Consider the following 22,371-nt stretch of genomic DNA (forward strand, 5'->3'; position numbering starts at 1 on the left):
TAATTGCAATTGTGTTTAAGAATATAAATAACTCCTATGAACATGCAGGATATTGTTTTAGAAACACCACTTCCACAAGCTCTTACAAAATGTATAATTTGCTGAGGTATGGCGTCAAACACAATAGCATACTACCAAGACAAAATTGCCATCTCGTGACTACAATGCATACTGTATAACAGTCATAAATATTTGTGCTTGGCCGTGTATTTAATTGTAATTATAATTATAATAAAGTCACTAAGATGCACTGTCATTTTCTTACATTTTATGTATTTATTTCCTATAATTATATATATTAATTTATAATATACTTAAAAAAAAAAAACTTTCATCCCCGCCTCGGAAATGCTGCACACCCAGCGCATGCGCAGTTCACCGTTTGACCCGGGGAGAAGCAGCGTCGCCATTTTGGTTCTGAAGGGGGGCCTGCTGTCACCACGTGAAGTCGAGGAGCCCCAGACAGCGAAGTTCGGGGGGCTTTTACGATACAGCAGACAATCCGGCCAGAGGATCGCGGATTCCGATTCATGGTTAGAACAAAGTCACGGTTGATCAACACTCAGATAGAAGAAGCATGCCTTCGATAACTCTGCCGCCGAAGGAGAACGCTCTCTTTAAGAGAATATTGGTAAGTTGGGGGAAATATATCTGCACACGAACGTTGGATTGTTAATAATAGAAAGGAAGCGTGTGTCAGTCGCCTTCCTATTTTAGCCAGTATCTCTCTCTGCTGACCTCACGAGAAACCTCCACGAGTCTTTTGCATGCGAAGAGAGAGCATTGGCATTGCTTTAATAGTCGTAACATGACTATTAGCTCTTGCACATTCACGCACTTTGAGAGCAGATGAACTTGCCTGACTCACAGCAGCTAACTGCCTTAGCACATTAGCGCAACGATCAGTGATTTGATAGCTGTGTGGCCGGAATAACCATTAAACAGTGCTATAAAGTCGCTTTATAAAGCTGTACCAATAACAACGTGTGGTGTTTGAGCGTTTCGTGCTCTAAATCATGTTAAAACGCGGGATTGAATCGATTAGTCACCGTACACGTTAACAGAATGAAAGTTAATCCATTTAAAGCAACACCAACCGCAAAAATAACAGCAGTGTAGGAAACATATTAAGGCAGCATTGCAGTAGGTACTTTAGTGGGTACAGAATTGTTACGCAAGCTTTATTGGAAAAAAACATGACTTCAAATGCACCATTATTGTGCATTGACACTTTTATTAGTACCTGAACACCACGCCTCAAAAACTGCTGTCAGATGCTAACTGGACAAATCATACATGAACATTAACTTAAAAAAAAAACATGAATCATGTTTGGTGGTGATATTAGGGAGTGGGACATTATCATTCTAGATAGATTTTGGTTAAACTCAGTTTGGTGTAATGCAAGAGTCTTTGATATTAAGTGCCTGCAAAAATTAAGTTAAAATTTAGTTATAATTTGCTTTTATAAATTTTGGTATTTATTAATTTTTCGGTATTTATAAGAGTGCTCTAGCATATAGATGGCCTCAAAGCTGACACTCTTTGGCTAAAAAGCTATAAAACCTTAACTGTGATTTCACAGGTCTTTAATATGGTTCACACAGAAACCAAAAGAGAATGTATTCTGGGAGGCTAGCTTGACAGGTTGGCTGTGTCTCAAAACCTATTGAGCTGTCTACCTAAACAGTTAGGTCTAGTTAGAGTTTGAGACATAGCCAATAATATGACTGCCCTGATAGAGAACAATTGGGAATCGTTTCATACATCCAGTCCAAATGATGCACTTCTGTTCTTATGAAATTCTTTGTGCTTTTGGAAGTTGTTTTTTAGGTCATAGTGACTCAACAGCTACTTGCCCAGTCATTGCTCTTAGTAATGTGTATTAATAATGATGACCAGTTGTGAAACAGCCCCAAGTAGTTGTTTTTACTGATTATTAGACTATCCTGATTTTTCTTGTTCCAGAATGCAAAGTTAGACATTTTGAGTCATCTGACGTTGGTTTATTTGTTTTTTCTGACATCTGTTTCTCTTCTGACAGAGGGCGGGAGCTTGAATTGCTAGTAGTCCTTGTTGTGATTTTAATTTTTTCCAACTCACACATTACTTTTAGTCATGATAACCTTGCAAACAGCAGTGCCTAATGAGTTCAGTCCATTAAACATGCTTATATTAGAAGGGCATTCCTTCACGATACTATGTCATGTGGATAATTGGCAGACAGCTTCCCTGCGATGTCAAAACTTGTGGTGACCAAAGTAGATTGGAATCTGTTTTTAATCAACATCTCACCATCATAGCAGTTTTTTCGGAGCCTGCCACAGGCATTTTAGTAGCATTGTCAGGGTTCCTACGCTGTTTGGAAAAGTATGTAATTTGATTTGAGTAATTTCTAGGTCTGGATAAGTACAGAAAAATATTTATGTTTCCAGACTATTGGCCCTATTCAGTTTTCTAAATATAAAATTAATAAATAAATAAATGTATCATACATTTTTAATCAATTCTCATTTTTATGAACTGATATCTATTCTTAAATCCCAAGAATCAATCTTTTAGTCTATGCTGTTTTCACTTGATGAATAAACAAAACTTTGTAGCGGGCCTCCTATCCAGTAAATCACAATAAGTCTCAGCTTTCAAATTATTCCATCTTATTACAAAATTTAAGCATTAAATACTGTTTTGGAGCTCTTTAATGTTGTGTGATGGATTGTTGTCACACCTTAGTTCAAGAGAAGCGGCAGCGCGGAGCGCACGTAAACCGATCATCTCTTCTGCTTTGCTACTACTAGTTACAACACATTTTTTTTTTCCTTGAGAACATTTGTCATGTTCTGTACCTGATACATACCCCAAATTAATTGATATTGAATGTAATTGAATTGAAAATCGGAATTGTTTTGAATTACAAGCTAAATAGAATCGAATCGTGAAAGTTATGTCACTACCCAGCCCTACAAACAGTGTGTTTTAATGGTAAAAATTTAGTGATTGTTTGATTGTCAAACACGACTGAATGAATTCTTAACTGTGAGTCTCTTTTGAACTTCACTAAATGAATGTGCGTGTGCTACTCAAACCAGCAACAGATAAAGGAGGAAACAATCATCTAAATCAGACTTTACTTTGCAGTTTGGTGATCATGCAACATCAGACCATATTTACAGTATCAAAGTGATGTGTCAGAGGTAAATATATGCAGTTTAAAAGTGTTTTAGGTTTCTTCTTATCAGGTAAGCGAATGTTGTCGCTTTGAGAAAACCAATGCAAAACAGAGAAAATAAAAATATTTAACGATGACTGTACTATTACCAAAAATAATGCTGTATGAACTATTTATGTTATATATTGTCTGAAAAATCATTTGGAAGTCTGGAAATTTGAGTCTGGAAAAGTATGGAATTTTGAAATGGAAAATGTGTAGGAAACCCTGCATTGTGAAATACTTTAATAAGAGTTACGTCAGTATGCAGCAGATCTTTAAGGGGAACGTTGTTACAGAAGGTGCGGCCGCTTTCTCAGATTTTTTTCTGGTGTTGATATCTTGATTATCCAGCACGTGTCTTTGCAGGAGTTCATGAAATCTTTTAACCTTCGTGTTCTCTTATGTCGTCTTCTACAGAGTGCCAAGGTGATTTACATTTTTATCATACACTCACTGTGCTGATTTTGTAGTTGCCTTGGTTATGCGTCTCACCTACTTTTGGTGAGGTTTTGGTTTGATGTTTTTGGTTTGAAGTGTTTGAAGCTGTATATCTCTAACCACACACCTTTACTGTACTTTCATTTTGCCTAATACACAGTGAAGGTGTTTTTAGTAAGCGTGCTTTTCACGTTTTATGTCTTGCAGAGATGCTACGAACACAAGCAGTACAGAAATGGCCTCAAGTTCTGCAAACAGATCCTGTCCAACTCGAAGTTCGCCGAACATGGAGGTAAGACCATTCTGACATTAATTACTTAATTATTTTCATAATTTTGACTAATTAAATTTGTTGAGCACATAATCATCTTCCCCCCCCATCCCTCAGAGACCCTCGCAATGAAGGGACTGACTCTGAACTGCTTGGGTCGAAAGGAGGAGGCGTATGATTTAGTGCGACGAGGTTTGCGAAATGATCTGAAGAGTCATGTCTGTATCCTTAACTTTTCCCACTGTCAGTAGATTCATGCAAAGCAATGTCAAAAGAAGTATTAGTAATTTTTGTGCACGTATGAACTTGTACGTAACTACTACTGAATGAAACCCAGTTTGAGGTTCTTTGTGACTCTTATCTCAGGTGCCTGGCAACTGTATGACATCGATTGTCCTACAGCGTAATTTAAAGTCATCATGAAATGGAAATTGGGATAGGCTTTTCTTCCCTATTGTGATGTATACCAAGTTAAACAGTTTCTTGAACAAAAAAATTGTAGGGTGGGACTTGATTTTGTCCATTAGGAATTGATTGGATGGTTGTGGTTTGTTATTGCTGTGATCTGATGTGAGTGACAGGTTGTCCCACACTTGCGCCAGTGAACACGTCATCAGAGAAGAGAAAAGAGTCCTTGCAATAGGAAGGGGAAGTTATTTTGAAGACTGAAGACACATGAATTGAAAAAATGATGTGCACAGATAAATCATTTATAATAAATACTGCAATATTCTGTAAAAAAAAAAAAATTGCCAATTTCGATTTCATGGTGACTTTAAAGAATAGGTGCAGATTATTCAAAATTTTGATAGTATTGTGGCCTAGTCTGATTATGAAATTAAAATAAATTAAATTAAATAAATATGCACTGCATGTTAAAAAGTAAAGCATGGCACTGTTTTATTGTGTTTTTTTCGTAGTTTTCTTAAATTCTTAAATATATATCTTTTAAATGTAAAAAAATATATATTTATATTCACCCCCCCCAAAATCAGTCAGCCCTCGGCGCAGTGCTGTTTCCTGTCCTTAACTCTTCTTCAGGTTGGCACGTGTATGGTTTGCTTCAGCGCTCGGATAAGAAGTATGACGAGGCCATCAAGTGCTACAGGAATGCTCTTAAATGGGACAAAGACAATCTGCAGATCCTCAGAGATCTCTCACTGCTGCAGATCCAAATGAGAGACCTCGAAGGATACAGGGTAAGTTATTTTGAAGTGCTTGTATAAGTATGAGTCAGGAAATTACAACGTTCCATGGAAAAAGTCAGTTAAAATACTGTTGATTTATATTTTTTTCCAAAGTAATCTTTTCTCTCAAATTGTTATGGTGATATTATAATTTGTAACATTTATATTAAATTAGAAAAATGCTTATTATAAGGTTTCTCAATTCTCTCATTTCTCTTTCACAGGAGACCAGGTACCAGTTACTGCAGTTGCGTCCGGCTCAAAGAGCCTCCTGGATTGGATATGCCATTGCATACCACCTTCTGGAAGATTATGAGATGGCGGCTAAGATTGTGGAAGAGTTCCGCAAAACACAGCAGGTATTTTTTCACCACTTTCTGTCAGTTATGTCATCTACACCAAGTTTATTTTTGCAAAAAGCTTAGTAGGGGATACTACCAAGTGTTTGTTTTTGGATGCCACTGAGGTTCGTGGATGATTGTGTTTCAGACGTCTCCCGAAAAAGTGGATTATGAGTACAGTGAGCTTTTGCTGTATCAGAACCAGCTGTTGAGAGAGGCCGGGCTTATCAAAGAAGCCCTTGATCACCTGACCAACTATGAAAAACAGATCTGTGACAAACTGGCTGTAGAGGAGACACGAGGTTTGTTTTTATCAATATGTCAGTGGATGTTCAGTTCAATAATGTGTCAGTTATTGGCTGATATTAGAGGGTTTCTCTTTTTTTCAGCTGATTGGATGTTTAATTGCATGCTCATTTTTCCTTTTTTTACATCAAGTTTGCTAATAGGGCCGCTCGATTAATCGGACGATTAGAAAAAAACCCATTGAAATCGTGCTTAGTGCGATTATGAAATCAGAAAGCTGCGATTATTATTTATTTTGTTTATGCGTGGCTTGTCAATGAACTATGGCTCCAAATGCTAATCCACCTGAAAGCACTGAGTTTGAATCGCTTATAATGTGCATTTGAAAAAGCAACACACGTCAAACATCTTTCCAGACATGAGAGGCATTTATTAACATCTTGTCCAACAAAAGACAATATTTAATAACACGTTTTTACTCCAAACTCACTTCATAACAACAGTTGAGCATCCTTCTGTGAGATGATGTTGCTTCTTACATAGAATAAGGCAGTCGTGTGTTCATTATTCATGTTTAATCAATCAAAATGTTACAATCTTCTGTATATTCAGCTACAGCGATTTTGCAAAAATATTTGCAGATAAATCGTGCAGCCCTATTTGCTAACTTTGCACTAATTTAATAACACTGTTAATTTTTTAGCAAATATCAAAATAAATATTCATATTTTAATAGTACACTAGATAATTAGTTTATTTAGTTTTTTATTTAACTACTGTTCAAAGGTTTTGGGTTGGTAAGATTTTTCAAATGTTTTTGAAAGAAGTCTCTTATGCTCACCAAGGCTGCATTTATTTGATCAAAATATTGTGAAATATTACTACAATATAAAACTTTTCTATTTTAATTTAATTAAAAACACTCTTTATTTCCGTGATGCAAAGCTGAATTTTCAGCATCATTACTCCATTCTTCAGTGTCACATGATCCTTCAGAAATCATGCTAATATGCTGATTTGATGCTCAAGAAACATTTCTTATTGTTATCAATGTTGAAAACAGAATCTTTGATGAATAGAATGTTCAAAGAACAGCATTTATTTTAGATAGAAATCTTTCGTAACATTATAAATATCTGTACTGCCCATTTTGATCAATTTAATGCATCCTGGTAGTATATTTTTAATTTATTTAGACAAAACATTTTAATTTGAATCTGTATATTACCACTGTTGGCTAGAACTTTAATAAGAGTGCATCCCTTTGTTTATCATTTGGAAGCTCGTTTATCATGTGCTGTTGCAGTTTCTTTAAAGCAAAGTGTGTTGGTATGTGTTTAGGAGAGCTGCTTCTGAAGTTAGACCGGGCTAGTGAAGCTGCGGAGGTTTACCGCCGACTGCTGGAGAGAAACCCTGAGAACTGGAGCTACTATCAAGGGCTGGAGAAAGCACTCAAACCAAGTAAACACGCATTATCCTGAATGCAGCAAATCTTGGTTGATTTTCATTTCTGTTAGCCCTTATTATACGTCATCCTGCTTTCAGAGAGTGCCGAGGAGAAGCAGAAAATCTATGAAGATGCCTGGATTAAGTATCCTAAAGGCCTGGTGCCAAGAAGACTTCCTCTCAGCTTTCTCACAGGTCAGTGTCAGTCTTGTGAAATCAATAGGGCTGTTATGCTCTCATAAAGTGTCTGTGTATATAACCACATTTGGTTCTCGCAGGTGAGAAGTTTAGAGAGTGTTTGGATCGCTATCTGAGGATGAACTTTAGCAAAGGATGCCCGCCTGTCTTTACCACACTCAAATCACTCTACCACCAAAAAGACAAGGTGAGATGACGATATGACCTAGAGATGTGTAGAAATTTCTGCTCTTCAACAAATAAGAAAATTTATATAACATCTTCCCGTCTTTTGCAGGTAGCGATAATTGAGGAGTTAGTTGTGGGCTATGAAAAAAGTTTAAGAACCTGTAAAATGTTCAACCACAATGGTGAGTACATGTAAACAAATTTTAATGACGGATGGCAGTTGAAGTAATGGTGTGGATGGTGACAAATTTCTCACTGTGGACATGTTGCTGAATTTGTAGATGACGGGAAAACGGAGCCACCCACCACTCTACTGTGGGTTCAGTTTTTCCTGGCCCAGCATTTCAACCATATCGGCAAACAGACGCTGGCCCTTGAATACATCAACACAGCCATTGAAAGCACCCCCACCCTCATAGAGCTCTTCCTCATCAAGGCAAAGATATACAAGGTAAAACACACTCAAGTCAATGAAACAAAATGCCACGTTTAAGAAGTGTTTCAAAATGTTCTCAAGGCCGACTCATTAAACAGAACTTGAGAGAGTGATTTACTTTCTGTCTCTTTCTTGTTCTCTTGAAAGCATGCAGGTAACATCCGTGAAGCTGCTCGATGGATGGACGAGGCCCAGGCTCTAGACACTGCTGACCGCTTCATCAACTCCAAGTGTGCCAAGTATTTGCTGAAGGCTGGCCTTGTCAAGGAGGCTGAAGAGATGTGTTCCAAGTTCACACGGGTTAGTGTGGTTAAGCTCAAATGACGCCAATTATTGCATATACGCTACCGTTCAAAAATGTGGGGTCTGTAAGATTTTAAGAAATAAATACTTTTATTTTAATACAATTTAAAGAATGCTTTAATTTGATAAAAAGTGACAGTAAAGACATTTAGATTATTACAAAAGACTTTTTTTATTTAAAATAATGCTGTTCTTCTCATTAATCGAAGAATACAAAAAAATAAAATCCATTAAAATTCAGCTTTGCCTTCACAGGAATAATTTACATTTTAAAGGGTAAGTTAACCCAAAAATGAAAATTCTGTCATTAATTACTCACCCTCATGTCGTTCCCGTAAGACCTTCGTTCATCTTCAGAACACAAATTAAGATATTTTTGATGAAATCTGATGGCTCAGTGAGGCCTCTATTGCCAGCAAGTTAATTTACACTTTCAATGCCCAGAAAGGTACTAAAGACATATTTAAAACTGTTCATGTGACTACAGTGGTTCAACCTTAATGTTATGAAGCGACGACAATACTTTTTGTGCCAAAAAAAACAAAATAACGACTTTATTCAACAATATCTAGTGATGGGCGATTTCAAAACACTGCTTCATGAAGCTTTATGAATCTTTTGTTTCGAATCAGTAATTCGGAGCATGAATCAAACTGCCAAAGTCACGCAAACCATTGAAATTTCGAAACACTTATAACGTAACGAAGCCTCGTTTACTGAATTCATGTGACTTTAACGCTCCGAACCACTGATTCGAAACAAAAGATTCGTAAAGCTTCAAAGCTTCATGAAGCAGTGTTTTGAAATCGCCCATCATTAGATATTGTTGAATAAAGTCGTTATTTTGTTTTATGGCACACAAAGTATTCTTGTCGCTTCATAATATTAAGGTTGAACCACTGTACTCACATGAACTGTTTTTTAGTACCTTTCTGAGCATTGAAAGTGTAAATTAACTTGCTGTCAATGCTTCACTACGCCATCCGATTTGATCAAAAATATTTTAATTTGTGTTCTGAAGATGAATGAAGATCTTATGGGTGTGGAACGACATGAGGGTGAGCAATTAATGACAGAATTTTCATTTTTGGGTGAACTAACCCTTTAAAATATATTAAAATGGTTAAGTTATTTTAAATTGTATTAATATTTCACAGTATTAAAGTTTTTATTGTATATTTGATTGATTAAATGCAGCCTTGGTGAGCATAAGAGACTTCTTTCAAAAACAAAATCTGGAAGTATGTTACTTTACTAACATTTAAAGTCCCTTAGAAAGACAAGTCCATTCAATTGGAGGTTATTTTGGCAGCTGTTTCTTGAATAGAGCGTGTATCTGAATAGAGAGAGAGACTGATCACATTGAAAGAATGTTAAAGCAGCAACCATTTTTTCCCCTTTCACCAAAGAAAATCTTGTTTCAGTTTTGTCAAGCTAATGCATACTTTACAGTAAAATCTAATAATTCACTTAGCACTTGTAACTAATAGGTGGGACTTGCTTTCCTTACAACTTCCATATTGTCCTTTTTAATTTCTCACGTATATTTTTCCAGGAGTGATCTGTCTCATACCAAAAACATATCAATCTGAGTGTATCGGATCTTTGTTGTTTCCTGCAGGAAGGAACCTCTGCGGTAGAGAACCTGAATGAGATGCAGTGCATGTGGTTCCAGACTGAATGTGCTCTGGCCTACAAGTCCTTGAACAAATATGGAGAGGCGCTAAAGAAGTGCCATGAAATTGAGAGGGTATGTCCTACAGCATTAGACACTGTTTATTTCAACTTTAAATCTGTAGTTAGCGAACTGCCATGTTGAATACCTCTATGCTAAATCTGTAGGTTTAGCACAAAGCTGGTTTAGAGTTCAAAATGAATGATCTGAAATATCCTGACACTTTTATCTTTTGCTATTCACAGCATTTTGTGGAGATAACGGATGACCAGTTTGACTTCCACACATATTGTATGCGGAAGATGACACTGCGCTCTTATGTGGATTTGCTCAAACTAGAGGATGTGTTGCGTATGCACCCTTTCTACTTCAAGGCAGCACGTACGGCCATCGAGATCTACCTCAGCCTTCATGATAACCCGCTTTCTGATGACAACAAGGAATCACAAGCCGACAACGGTACCCCCATGCACATTAAACAAATTCCACACATTCAAACCTCAGAGGCCTATCCTTGCTTTTTGGACAAAGTTTACAAACAAGTTAGGTGAATTTTGTTTTCTGAAGAATTGTGTTTGTTCTGTAGCCAACCTGACAGACAAGGAGCTGAAGAAATTGCGCAACAAACAGAGACGTGCCCAAAAGAAAGCCCAGTTAGAAGAGGAAAAGAAGAATGCTGAAAAAGAGAAACAGCTAAAGAACCAAAAGAAGAAAAAGGAAGAGGATGAGGAGGAAATTGGAGGACCTAAAGAGGAGCTCATACCAGAAAAACTGGCAAAGGTGTGTATATTGACAAAGCCCCTTGTTCTTTAGAGGATAAAGTATTTAGATTTGTTCATCACATTGTAATGTTTTTGTCTGTAGGTTGAGAATCCTCTAGAAGAAGCGGTTAAGTTCCTGACTCCTCTGAAGAGCTTAGTAAAGAATAAAATAGAGACGCACCTGCTGGCCTTTGAGATCTACCTCAGGAAAGGTGACCATACTGATCAGCTCATCATAGTGATTCATAACATTTCAGGATCTGTGATTTAAAACTCATAATGTGTATTTGTGATTGTAGAGAAGTATCTTTTGATGTTGCAATCGGTGAAGAGAGCTTACTCATTGGACCCCGATCACCCTTGGCTCCACCAGTGTTTTGTGCGATTCTTCAAAGGAGGTACATAAAGGTGCACATACTTTCTTCATATAGAACAAAAGCACACAAGTACACTAAGAATTGTGTCTGTTTGCAGTGTCGGACAGTAAGGACATACCGGGGGCAGTGCAGACTGTTCTGAAGCAGGAGATCACAAAACTGTTTGGCGAGAGTGACCCCAAGACTTTCAACAAGAACTTCCTGAGCAAACATGCAAACTCAATACCACATAGGGTTGCAGGTACCCACTTGTGATGTTAATGAACTTTTAATAATAATAAGTAGGGCTGCACGATTAATAGAAATTAAACCGCACAGGATTTGGCAAAGGCCAATATTTTTTTTTTTTTTTTTTTTTTTTTTTTTAAATTATGCAGAGCTTGTCAGTGAAGCATGGCTCTGTGATCAGTAGTAAATGCTGCTCTGAATAAACAGAATATTGAAACACTTTGATTGATTAAACAGGACCAATAAACACAGGACTAATAAACACAATATATGGTTATTTCTTTGAGCCTTCTTGGCTATTTTATATTTAATAAAGTATATTTATACTTCAATGCTAATCGACATAGCCTTTATCACTGTAAATACCATATTTCATAGTATTTTATTCATTATCTCACAGAAGGATGTTTTCAAACACTCAACTTGATGTTATGGAGTTTGGAATAAAAACATGCTATTAAATTTCTTTTGTTGGACAAGAGATCATAAATGCTTCTCACATTTGGAAAAATGTTTAGCATGTGTTGCTTTTTCAAATGCATGTTATAAGATGGAGATGGAGCAGCATTTACTACTGATCAGAGAGCCTTTCACAGAGCCTTTATAAAGTGCCTTTCTCAAGCTCAAGGTCGCTTTACAAAGAGATAAATACATAAACACATCATCAAACATAAATACATGCATCATACAGTACATACATACATACGTATACACTGTAACTAAACAGCAAAACACTGAGGAGGAGGGCTGGAAATACTGTAAGAAAGATAGGTTTTTAGTTGTGATTTGAAGGAGGATATAGTAGAGGTTTCAGGAAGAGTTAGTGGAAGAGAATTCCAGAGTTTCGGAGCCACAGCACTGAATAATCTACCACCACCCAGGTAAACCCCAATTTTGGAAACTTCTGTTTCCTTACAAGTACAATTGTAAGTATGCACTATCGTTCTAAAGTTTGGGGTCTGTTTTTATTTTCAATCTTTTGAAAGAAATTAATTGTATTCAGTAAAAATGCATTAAAATGATCAAAAGTTGACAGTAAATGCATTTAAAATGTTTCAAAAGATTACTATTTTGAACAAATGCTCTTCTTTTGTACTTTATTCATCGAAGAATCTTAAAAAAGAAGTATTATAGGCTCCACAAAAATATAAAGCAGCACAACAGTTTTCAACATTGATGATGATAAATGTTTTTTCAGCACTAAATCAGTATTTTAGAATGATTTTTAAAGGATCATTTGACATTGAAGACTGGAGAAATGCTTAAAATTCGGCTTCGCCATCACAGAAATTACATTTTAAAAATGGAAACCAGTTACAGTAGTCAACATTTGAAGTGGATCAAAAAAGTTCATCAAAGTTGTCCTAAGAAGAAGGTTTTAGGACAACCTTGAAAGGTTTTGATCCACTTCAAATGTTGACTACTGTATTTTAAATTGTAATAATGTTTCAGAATATTACTGTTTTTACTTTTTATCAAAAAATTGCAGTCTTGATGAGGGTAAGAGGCTTCTTTAAAATCATACCAAACCCAGACTATTGAATGGTATTGCACATCATTAAATGTATGCTTGATTTGATTAAAAATAATAAAAATTAAATAGAGTGATGAAACGCATACAGTCACATTACTGCTCGTTCACATAAGCTTTTTGCTTATGAATGACTACTTATTGCTTTGTTGCTGTGTAACTCCTTAGCATTAGCTTGCCACTAAATTCTTTTAGCTGTGCATTTAGAATCTGCCTATTTTGTGTGCAGCTGCTAAGATGATGGTCTTACTGGACCCCTCCTCTGAGGCCATGGCTGCTGAGCTGGCTACTTCTTTGAATGAGTCCCTAACAGGCAGAACCATTCAGGTACAATAAACTATAAATGGAACAGTGTAAATTTGGTGATATTTCACAAGAAAAGAAAGATGCTACATCTCTCATTTTTGTATGTGTAACTATTAGACATGCACCGAGGTGCTCCTGGCTTTGAGGGACGGCAGTCTGGGCTCACAGCAGGAGAAAATTGTGGAATCATACCGTGTGGCTTGCCATGGTGTCTATCCTTACGCCGTAGCCTTTATGCCCCCCGGTTACCAGGACAACTCTGCGGTGACCACCAATGGAGACCTGTCCCCCTGTGACCATGAGGACATGCCTAATGAGATGTGAGCATTTCAGGAAGTGAGCAAGGTGGCCGTTTTATGGCCGTCAGCATTTGAGACCAGACGCCCCACAGAGGTTGAGACTCCACTGCACTAATGAGACCACAGTTACCTTCTGCCTTTTCATCTACTCACGGGAGCGAGCAAGCAATAGGGGAAAAACCCGTTTTACTCCTTTTTTTTCTTTCTTTCTATCTTGTTTTTTTAATATGGCCAATGGTGTCTCTTATGCTAGAACAGAATAAACGGTATTACAGAGAAATATTGATCAAGACGGTCACAGTGAACTCATTGGACCTAATTCCTGTTTATCAGACACATGCATCTTGCTTCTCATGTTTTTAAGAGTAATTTATATGAAATAATATTAAAGAGAACCGAATAATATGAGGAGGAACAATACTTTTGGTCCTGGTTTGACTTGCGTGGTCGTGTGCCAAACCTGTGGGGCGGACCTTTAGATGCAGATGACGGCACCTGGGGAGGGGGGTGGGGTTCGGGGGAGTGTGTGGCAGTGAATTAATGTGGCATTGTGTTGCTGGGCACAAAGCAGTTCCAGGATCAGCCACCAGGGGGAGCCAGCGGTTGAAGCCTACCATGTCAATTGGGAGGAGACTTATGATGTTTGGCCAATAGGTTGATAACAGAGTCGATTTGAAGGTCACCCGGAGTGCCGAGGAGAGGCAGACGTGCATCTCTTTATTTTTTCTCTTTCATCCTCTGCTGCGTTTCGGTTATTCAGTGAACGTCTTAGAGGCGGCAGTGGCTTCTGTTGGACCTTTTACTGTGACTGTGTTTCTTTTGGGTTTGTTTAGCTTATTTTATTTTTCTCCCACTCATTGTTTGGGTTCTATTATGCTGGTTTCAACCTTTCTGTTTATGGTTTTTTTCCCCCCCTCTCTATCAAACATACCACTGTCTGAATTTGGAGAAAATGTCCCGTCATTTGACACTCACACAGTTACAAATAAAACAAAATAACATTACTGTGATGCACTTCTGTTTTTGTTTTTAATTTCCACATTTGGTTGTACACTTTAAGATGTAACAGTTTCAAATCTTAGAAAATACAGACCACAAGAATTCGAAGGGGCTGCTAAAGTTAAATTTGTGCTTTCAAGTATGTTTTTACTTTACTCGTTTAGGCATTACTTTTACTTGATGTTTGGAAATAAGATGACCTTTTTGAATATATTAAAATGAATTATACCCTTGATTTATGTTCTATAGCAATTGTTCTCAACCATTTTGACTCCAAGGCCCCCTGTTATCCACAACAATACTCAAAGACCCCATGGTTTTTCCCATTGTTTGATTATCTTTAAAAATCCTCATGTTTTTATCCAGTAAAAAGTTAGAATTTTTATAAATATTTTGCAGTCATAATATCTACCCTGTAAAATATTTAGAACTTGGCCTAACTTGAAAAATCAAAATGTATGTTCATCATAGTTTTATGATTTTATTAACTTCCAGGGTCTAAAATTCACACTTTTAAAATTAGGCTTCCTCATATATTCCAGTTATAATATTATTATTATTATTATTATTATTATATATTTTCCAGGTAGTTGTTGATGGGCTGAATTACAATTAGACATATCTTGATTTTTAATTGTTTTGGTTTATTTTATATAATTGAAGGTGCCATGTGTAAAATTTGGGAGGATCTATTGACAGAAATGTAATATAATATACATAACTATGTTTTCATTGGTGTATAAAGACCTTACATAATGAACCGTTATGTTTTTATTACCTTACAAATGAGCCATTTCGGACTACATACACCGCTGGTCCCCTTACATGTTAAGTCGCCATTTTGCACCGGCATGTTTCTACAGCAGCCCTAAATGGACAAACGCTCTACAGAGCGCGTTTAGTCACTATGTTGTTGTTCTTCTAAATTGTTCGTGTTTTAGAGGCAGCTTGCATCGTCACTACGTTGAATACGCAAGAAGTAGTAGTAGTAGTAGTTGTCTGGTTTATTAGAACAGAGACCATTATTTGTTAGAAGTAAGAAGAAACCTCATTGCTTCACTAGCTACTCTCTGCTGTCTCAGACGATGACATCTTTGTCTTGGGGTGAGCGTCGCTGGTTGCAGTTCGCAACCTCGCCACTAGATACTGCTAAAATTTACACATTGCACCTTTAAGTCAATTGGTTGAGGGGAAAAAAAAAAAAATTTGGTTGAACTCTACTGTGCTATTGGTATATGGAAATAATTTGTTCACACCCTTTTTTTTTTTACACACCATTTTGACCCATCTTCGTAATTGTCTAAAAAATCTTGGTATGAAGAGTTAGCGGTTTACAAATGTTACAGCAACATATTCATGGATGTATTATTATGCTTGTGATGTGGAAGTAATCTTAGACTTGTTTAGAGTCTGGCTTTGGGCACCGCGTCTGTCGGTCCGTTCTCATGTTGGCTCTGAGAGCTGAGGAAAGTGTGGTCCAGGTTAAGGTATGTAGTGATGAACTCTGGGAAATCATTCTTCTGCACTATCTCTAGAAACATGGACACAGCAGTCATCAACCTCTCTTGGTCTCTAAAGAGGGTGGAAAGAGAAAAGGTCAGTATTTCTCAATATGAGCTCTTGGGCAATCAGGTGGCATAGCTCTGCAACAGATTTATAATGTTAATTTAGACAAACTACTGTATTTAATAAATACAGTAGTTCCCCTGGGGGACATTAAATAAAATCCAATACACCACTTTTTTATAATCTCCATAAACAGTCTCTCCAAACTATTTTTTTTTATATAGTTTATTGAACTATTGAACAGTGTCCCCAAGAACATCCTGTACCCATGGTAAAATCACTGCAACACATTGTCTCTTGTTAATTTAATCCCACTTTATTTTGTGTACATTCCAACAAATGTATTTCATCTGTACATCATTCTCTACCTGCTTGTTTGGCAATGTATGGCTGCCTTAAGATCTCCAATCAGGTCTTCAGCCAAGCTGCTGACTAGACCTCGTGTCACTACCATCCCATCATCCTCTAGTCTCACCTGGTGCCGGATCCACTGCCAAACCTGATAAAAGCAGCCTCTTTGAATAAGCTATGGTGTTATATTGTACCACGTGAGCTGAGCAGTGTTGTGAACTGACCTGAGATCTGGATATCTCTGCAGTTGCTGAATCCTCAACCTTCCCCAGATAGAAGAAATGACCTCTGCCTGTCGTTCAATGTTAATATCCATAAAAACAATTTTTTTTTTCTGAGCACAGAGTATAAAAGTGTCAAATCAAGTTTTGTACCTGAAAGCCAGGCTTCAATGAAGAGGACTCCTACAGCAATGTTATACCTCAGTCCATACAATGTTACTCCTCCCTATAGAAATGTAAATCACTTGAAAATTACATATTTTAAATCAATACAATGACAACTGCATTTGAACTATAATAAAACTTTGGGTAGCACTTTATTTTACAGTCCTATTCTGCATGTAAGTACTATATTATAGCAATTACAATAACTGGGTTATAACTAGGTACTAACCCTTAACCCATGTAGTTACCTTATATTACCAGTACTTTCTTGGGTAAGTATACTGTAAGTACATGTACTGTAAAATAAAGTAACTTTGCAAGACCTCACCACACCAAAGACCTTGAAAGGGACTTTGACCACCTATTTATTAATAAGTTGACATGTAATTCTAACTAACTGCAGGCATGATGAGCAAGTCCTCAGGGGTCACACTGATGTCTTCACGTAGCTGCAGGAGTTGGTTCTGACTGTGAGAGTGAAGCTGGAACAGCTGTGTGTGAGAGAGAGTTTTATATTTTTTTTTATATGTAAAAAATTGTTATATGTATATATGCTAGTGGTGTGATGGCGAAGTCATGAACAACCTGTTATAGTATGTTGGACACCTACTTTTTGCATGGGCTTAATCAGGTCCATGTCGTAAACCATGAACCCATCAACTCCTGCTTTGATCTCCAGTAACTTAAGTCTAAAGCAACACAAGAAAGATCATTTGTAATGAGAACAAATACAGAAGTAAAACTGGATGAGCTGTTTCGTCTTTTTTGACCAGCACACTCTACAGACTGATACATTATATTATTGTTATGCAGGCTTTAACGTAACTTTTGCAAATTAATATGACTGATCAGGCAATTCAAATATGGATCACAGCACTCTAACGACATAAGTAGAGTCTCTGATGAATTTGAGTAGAGTACATCTGTCCAAAACAGGCCCTTGCAATTTTAGGGTATTGTAGATGGTTTCCAGGGCATCCCTGTGTAGTCGCTAAGGTATTCTGAATAGCTGTATATGATTGCTATGCAGTTGCCAAGGTTGTTAGGTGATTTCATACAGTTCTAAGTCTAAAGAGCCTACAGCCAAGTCTATATTATATTCTGGTCCTTAGAGGCTTCTGCTGCTCCTTCAGTGTGAATAGGCCTATATGTTTTTCCCCCCAGTTTTATCATCTGCAAGGCAACAACTGTCAGCCCGGTCACATTGGTTATCTCCAAAACAAGGTGCATGATTTAAAGGCCCAATGAAGTGCCTTGAAACGCACAGCGTTATTCAATGTGTTGGCAAAATTTCCACTGAAACAGGAAGACAGGGCGGGACATATCGAACAGCTCCTCTCCTTTTTTGAAAACAGCCAGTAGTGCAAAGCCGCATTAGACAGATTATGACAGCCACAGTCTAATAGATTCCTCTTTTAGATTTAATATAAATCTGTTACTAAAGCAAAACAGTGAACATAATCATGCTGAGGATGTGTAGTTTGAAAAGTGTGTAATTTACAATGTTACGTCATCTACATCAGTGCTGTTTCTAATGCCGAATCTGTCCAACTGTTTCTCCTTCTAATCTCTTCCATATCGCTTTAAAATATAGCATTCTGAGTAGAATTCAAATGGGTCCGATACATTTTGTGATGCATTATGTGCCATTCGCCATTTAGAAAAGAGTAATTGTGTGAACAAGTGACTGATTTCAGATGCAGCTTCACCGTCTGTTTATAGTGTAGGGGGCGGGACGCTTCAGATTCTAGAGAGCATTTGATTGGACAGAAAATCTGATAAGAAGCTGAAGTGCAGAGTGATGTCATCAAAATCGTTGATCCATATTGGCGGAAGTAAGAGACTCTTAAGTTTTAAACACTTATATCTTCTAAATGCAAATTTTGTCATTGAATTGGAGCACACTAGATTATAGAACATATTTATATTAAAAGCCAAAAAACGTACATTTTGATTTAATGAGGACTTTAAGGTATATTGTGTGTCCATTGTAACTATGGTGCAGAATTACAGGTCAAACTTTAATACTTAAGGTCACATTTATCATTGATCGGCTACATTTTGCAGGCGAAATCCAGTCATTCCAATAGGAATTCATACAATCCGGAGTTTTGCGTGAGGGTGAAAAAATTCCCCACAAGATTTTGTTCAAATTGCCACATGGACCACACGGAAAGCTGCTTATGAAACTGTAAGAGCAGTGCTTCATAAATGTGACCCTGGACCACAAAAGGGTCAATTTTTGGAAATTGAGATTTAAACATCATCTGAAAGCTGATTAAATAAGCTTTTTTTTTGTTAGGATAGGACAATTTTTGGCCGAGATACAACTATTAGAAAATCTGGAATCTGAGGGTGCAAAAAAATCAAATTATTGAGAAAAATCGCCTTTAAAGTTGTCCAGATGAAGTCCTTAGCAAGACATATTACTTAGAAAAATAATTTTTGATATATTTACGGTAGGAAATTTACAAAATATCTTCATGGAACATGATCTTTACTTAATATCCTAATGATTTTTGGCAAAAAAGAAAAATCAATAATTTTGACCCATACAACGTATTGTTGGCTATTGCTACAAATATACCCGTGCGACTTATGACTGGTTTTGTGGTCCAGGGTCACAAATGTCTGGGGTACTGACAATGGACCCGTTTTTTGCATGCAAAATTATGCTAATGTGACCTCAAATTGCTAATGTGATAGTTTAAATCCAACCCTGATCAATAGTAATAGAGCCACCTTAATATAGCAAAATGAAAAAATGATATCTAAAATAACACAAAAATTAAGGCTATTTCATGTTTTATGCCATATTAGGATTTATGTGCCACTGCATTTTATTGTGATTATGGATTGGATTCAAATCACCATAGAGCTGTTATTTGCATCTTGCCTGGTGACAGTAGTGAGTACAGTCTTGAAGAGGTCACTCTCTTTGTCTCTAGGCAACAGCAATGCTGCCATGCCACCTGTTGCTAGGGCACCCCTGCGGTGACACGTCTGCACTAGAAGGTCCATATAGCTGTGCAGGAAACGCTTCTCCATATCTACATACTTACTGCGGTCAGGGAGGAGGAAATCAGCTCGATGACCTAGAAAGTAAACCATCGTCACTAACTAGAGATGCAATTGGGTTTAAACTAGTCAAATTTCCAGAATGCATATGAGCTGACCGAATTTGTTGACAAATGAAGCTGAGTAATCCCAGATGCCACAGTTGAGACCAGCAGAGTGCTCCTTGAGCTCATACAAAATCTCCTCCATCTCGAACGATGCCAGGACACACTCAATCAGCACGGTAGCCTTTATACAGCCCGGTGGCAGGCCAAGCTACAAAATAATTCAATCAATATCAGAATATGTTAGGAAATAAACTGTATGGTAGTTAAAAGTGCAATGGAACATATGTAATCTCGATCTGCACCTTCTTCTCAGTCCAGAAAAAAATCTGACTCCACAATCTGGCCTCCATGTAGCTCTCAACCTGTACAACAAAACATGTAGATTTTCTAGGACATGTTTGATACTACACTGAAGTTCTGTCCTCGTAAACGAAGTAACATCTGACACTGACCTTGGACAAGTAGAAAAAAGGGCCACTCTGATTTTGAAGAAGGAGTTTTGCATTATGAAACATCAGCAGACCAAAATCAAACAATGGACCAGGAACCTCTCGACCATTCACCTACAGAGAAACAGATGCTCATAGTCTTCTCACTACCAAGATCTCATTTGTGGCTGTAAGTGGTTATAATTTGAAAACTAGAAAAATCTTACAATAGAACATTAAATCATTGCAATGTGAAAGATGGAACTAGATCAGTTTCAAATAAACCGACACATGGACAGTCTATCACAGATATCCTGATCTGTGCCATTACACCAGCTCACTACAGATCCATACCATCATGTTGTGCTCCACCATGTTCCACGCTCGAGGACGGAGCATCAGCACTGGAGCCTGAGAAATGGGTGGTACATCTATTTAAAACAAATGTGACACATTGTTAACACATGCTTTCCAGACATTCGGATGGGATGGGAATGGTTCATTACAGTTTTAATAAACCAAGTAACAAGAGATGACATGAGACTCACCTTGAAACTGGTTGTGCACAGCCAGGTAAACGTTATAAATGCCCTTTATTTGATTGCGATATGTTGGGCAGTTGCCATCATCAAAATCAATCTACAACAGAACGGAACAATAGTACAATCACAAATTAGATGGTGCCAAACCAATTATAAATGCAAATAAACTAAAATCACTGATACATACAAATTGTGTATACAGTACATCTTTTTTTGTATTCAGTGCACTGTAGAATAGAATATATTTTTGGAGCTTTCATTTATTGTATGTCACCATCATATTGGTACAACCAAGTACTACCTGTAACCCTTGGGCAGTAGATTTGAGTCCCATAATAAGGCGTTGTGTATTACACGGTGAAAGGTCACCAATGTCCACATGTCTGCAGTGTAATCTGTCTGGAACTGGGTTAACTCTCCAGCTTGGATCATTTCGGATGTGAGCTGTGTCCTGCAGAAAGCCTGGTAACTCTCCAGTAAGATCCAATTGAACTTTCCTTAGGACTCTCAAGTTCAAAACCTTGTAAAAGAGTGAGAATATCTCTAAATAAAAACTCATCCAAAAAATAAATACATACACATTGTTATGATTAAAAATTTGTAATTTGGGTTCCCTTGCTTTTAAATGACTTTCTGTGCAGATAATCCACAACAAATCAAATAATTGCCTATTATACACTATTTTGTTCGTTTAAAACAAGCTGTAAATACTATTAGAAATGATTTATACAAGTAAAAAGTGGGATCCCGATACCTTGTCAACCTCTGGTTGGAAGTTAGAAATGAGTTCAGACAGAAATTGCAGAGCATCAGAGTTAAATAAAGTATGAAACTCTCTCTCCAGTCCTGAGGGAGGCGTTTCCAGCTCAACTCCTTGATATACCTATTTATCAGCACATTAAACCTGCATGATCTCCAGACACTGACACCAAACAGCAGTTTCATCATATAGTGCTGCACATTACCATTCAGTGACATTGTGACACACTTAAAAATATATAAATTCAAGCAAATATATGAACATAATGAACACATTTTAGCGAATAAACTTTAAACATTTTATTGAGTGTTTTATTACTGTTTTAAATCGTAACAAACTGTAAGAACTTACCAACATTTTCTGCAGTGGTTCAGTAAATCTAGAGTTGGACTTTGGTAAGTGTCACTGTTTACTTGAAGCCACACATGACTATAGTGTAGTGAGGTTTCATTCGTGAACGAATCGGTGTTTTGAAGCTTTTAAGCAAATGAATCAGTGAACGAACCCAACTGAATCTTTTTAGTCCATTCTCCTGCAATGTAACAAATAACAAGTCATCCCTGCAAGTAAAATTCCAGCCCATTGTTTGAATATAATGTAAAACAAATATATTAATTCAATTTAATTACTTACATATTTATTTAGTTTGTGGGTGTGTGTTTTGTGTGCTCCGTTTACAGTGGTCAGTTTTGTTATGTTTTTTTTCTGTGAAGTACCAAACAAACGCTCTCAGTATTCTGTAACTTCTCGCGAGATTACAGTTATGCCAACGTCGTACGTGGCTACAGACCC

The 22,371-nt window shown here is 37.1% G+C and overlaps 2 protein-coding genes across 2 annotated transcripts; one reads left to right on the forward strand and one right to left on the reverse strand.

Annotated features, from left to right (window-relative positions):
* Positions 1-383: 383 nt before the first annotated feature.
* On the forward strand, positions 384-14,426 carry naa15a (N-alpha-acetyltransferase 15, NatA auxiliary subunit a). The gene is made up of 20 exons (XM_051918263.1): positions 384-631; positions 3,857-3,941; positions 4,038-4,142; positions 4,962-5,119; positions 5,332-5,466; positions 5,597-5,750; positions 7,036-7,155; positions 7,240-7,335; positions 7,419-7,525; positions 7,616-7,688; positions 7,788-7,957; positions 8,090-8,242; positions 9,867-9,995; positions 10,166-10,379; positions 10,507-10,700; positions 10,785-10,893; positions 10,981-11,079; positions 11,156-11,299; positions 13,047-13,144; positions 13,241-14,426. Exons 1-20 carry the CDS (start codon positions 578-580, stop codon positions 13,445-13,447), a joined length of 2,604 nt encoding a protein of 867 aa, XP_051774223.1. The 5' UTR covers positions 384-577; the 3' UTR covers positions 13,448-14,426.
* Position 14,427: 1 nt separating this feature from the next.
* On the reverse strand, positions 14,428-22,319 carry ugl (ureidoglycolate lyase). The gene is made up of 16 exons (XM_051918275.1): positions 22,213-22,319; positions 21,931-22,111; positions 21,574-21,702; positions 21,121-21,339; positions 20,826-20,916; positions 20,632-20,708; positions 20,302-20,412; positions 20,152-20,211; positions 19,901-20,057; positions 19,621-19,819; positions 17,335-17,413; positions 17,123-17,215; positions 16,713-16,785; positions 16,563-16,630; positions 16,356-16,486; positions 14,428-15,993 (listed from the first exon to the last, which is right to left on the reverse strand). Exons 2-16 carry the CDS (start codon positions 21,934-21,936, stop codon positions 15,825-15,827), a joined length of 1,662 nt encoding a protein of 553 aa, XP_051774235.1. The 5' UTR covers positions 21,937-22,111; positions 22,213-22,319; the 3' UTR covers positions 14,428-15,824.
* Positions 22,320-22,371: the final 52 nt, after the last annotated feature.

This window comes from Ctenopharyngodon idella, chromosome 14, assembly GCF_019924925.1.
Source record: "Ctenopharyngodon idella isolate HZGC_01 chromosome 14, HZGC01, whole genome shotgun sequence".
NCBI lineage: Eukaryota > Metazoa > Chordata > Actinopteri > Cypriniformes > Xenocyprididae > Ctenopharyngodon > Ctenopharyngodon idella.

What these genes read in the sequence shown, in the direction of transcription:
- naa15a (XM_051918263.1), top strand. Translation starts at nt 578, where the DNA reads ATGCCTTCGATAACTCTGCCGCCGAAGGAGAACGCTCTCTTTAAGAGA. An exon ending in TGATCTGAAGAGTCATGTCT is followed by an intron (nt 4,143 to 4,961) that starts GTATCCTTAACT and finishes ACTCTTCTTCAG; the next exon opens with GTTGGCACGTGTATGGTTTG. An exon ending in GGCTGTAGAGGAGACACGAG is followed by an intron (nt 5,751 to 7,035) that starts GTTTGTTTTTAT and finishes GTATGTGTTTAG; the next exon opens with GAGAGCTGCTTCTGAAGTTA.
- ugl (XM_051918275.1), bottom strand. An exon ending in ACTTGCTCATCATGCCTGCA is followed by an intron (nt 16,786 to 17,122) that starts GTTAGTTAGAAT and finishes ACATTTCTATAG; the next exon opens with GGAGGAGTAACATTGTATGG. An exon ending in CAGAGATATCCAGATCTCAG is followed by an intron (nt 16,487 to 16,562) that starts GTCAGTTCACAA and finishes TGCTTTTATCAG; the next exon opens with GTTTGGCAGTGGATCCGGCA.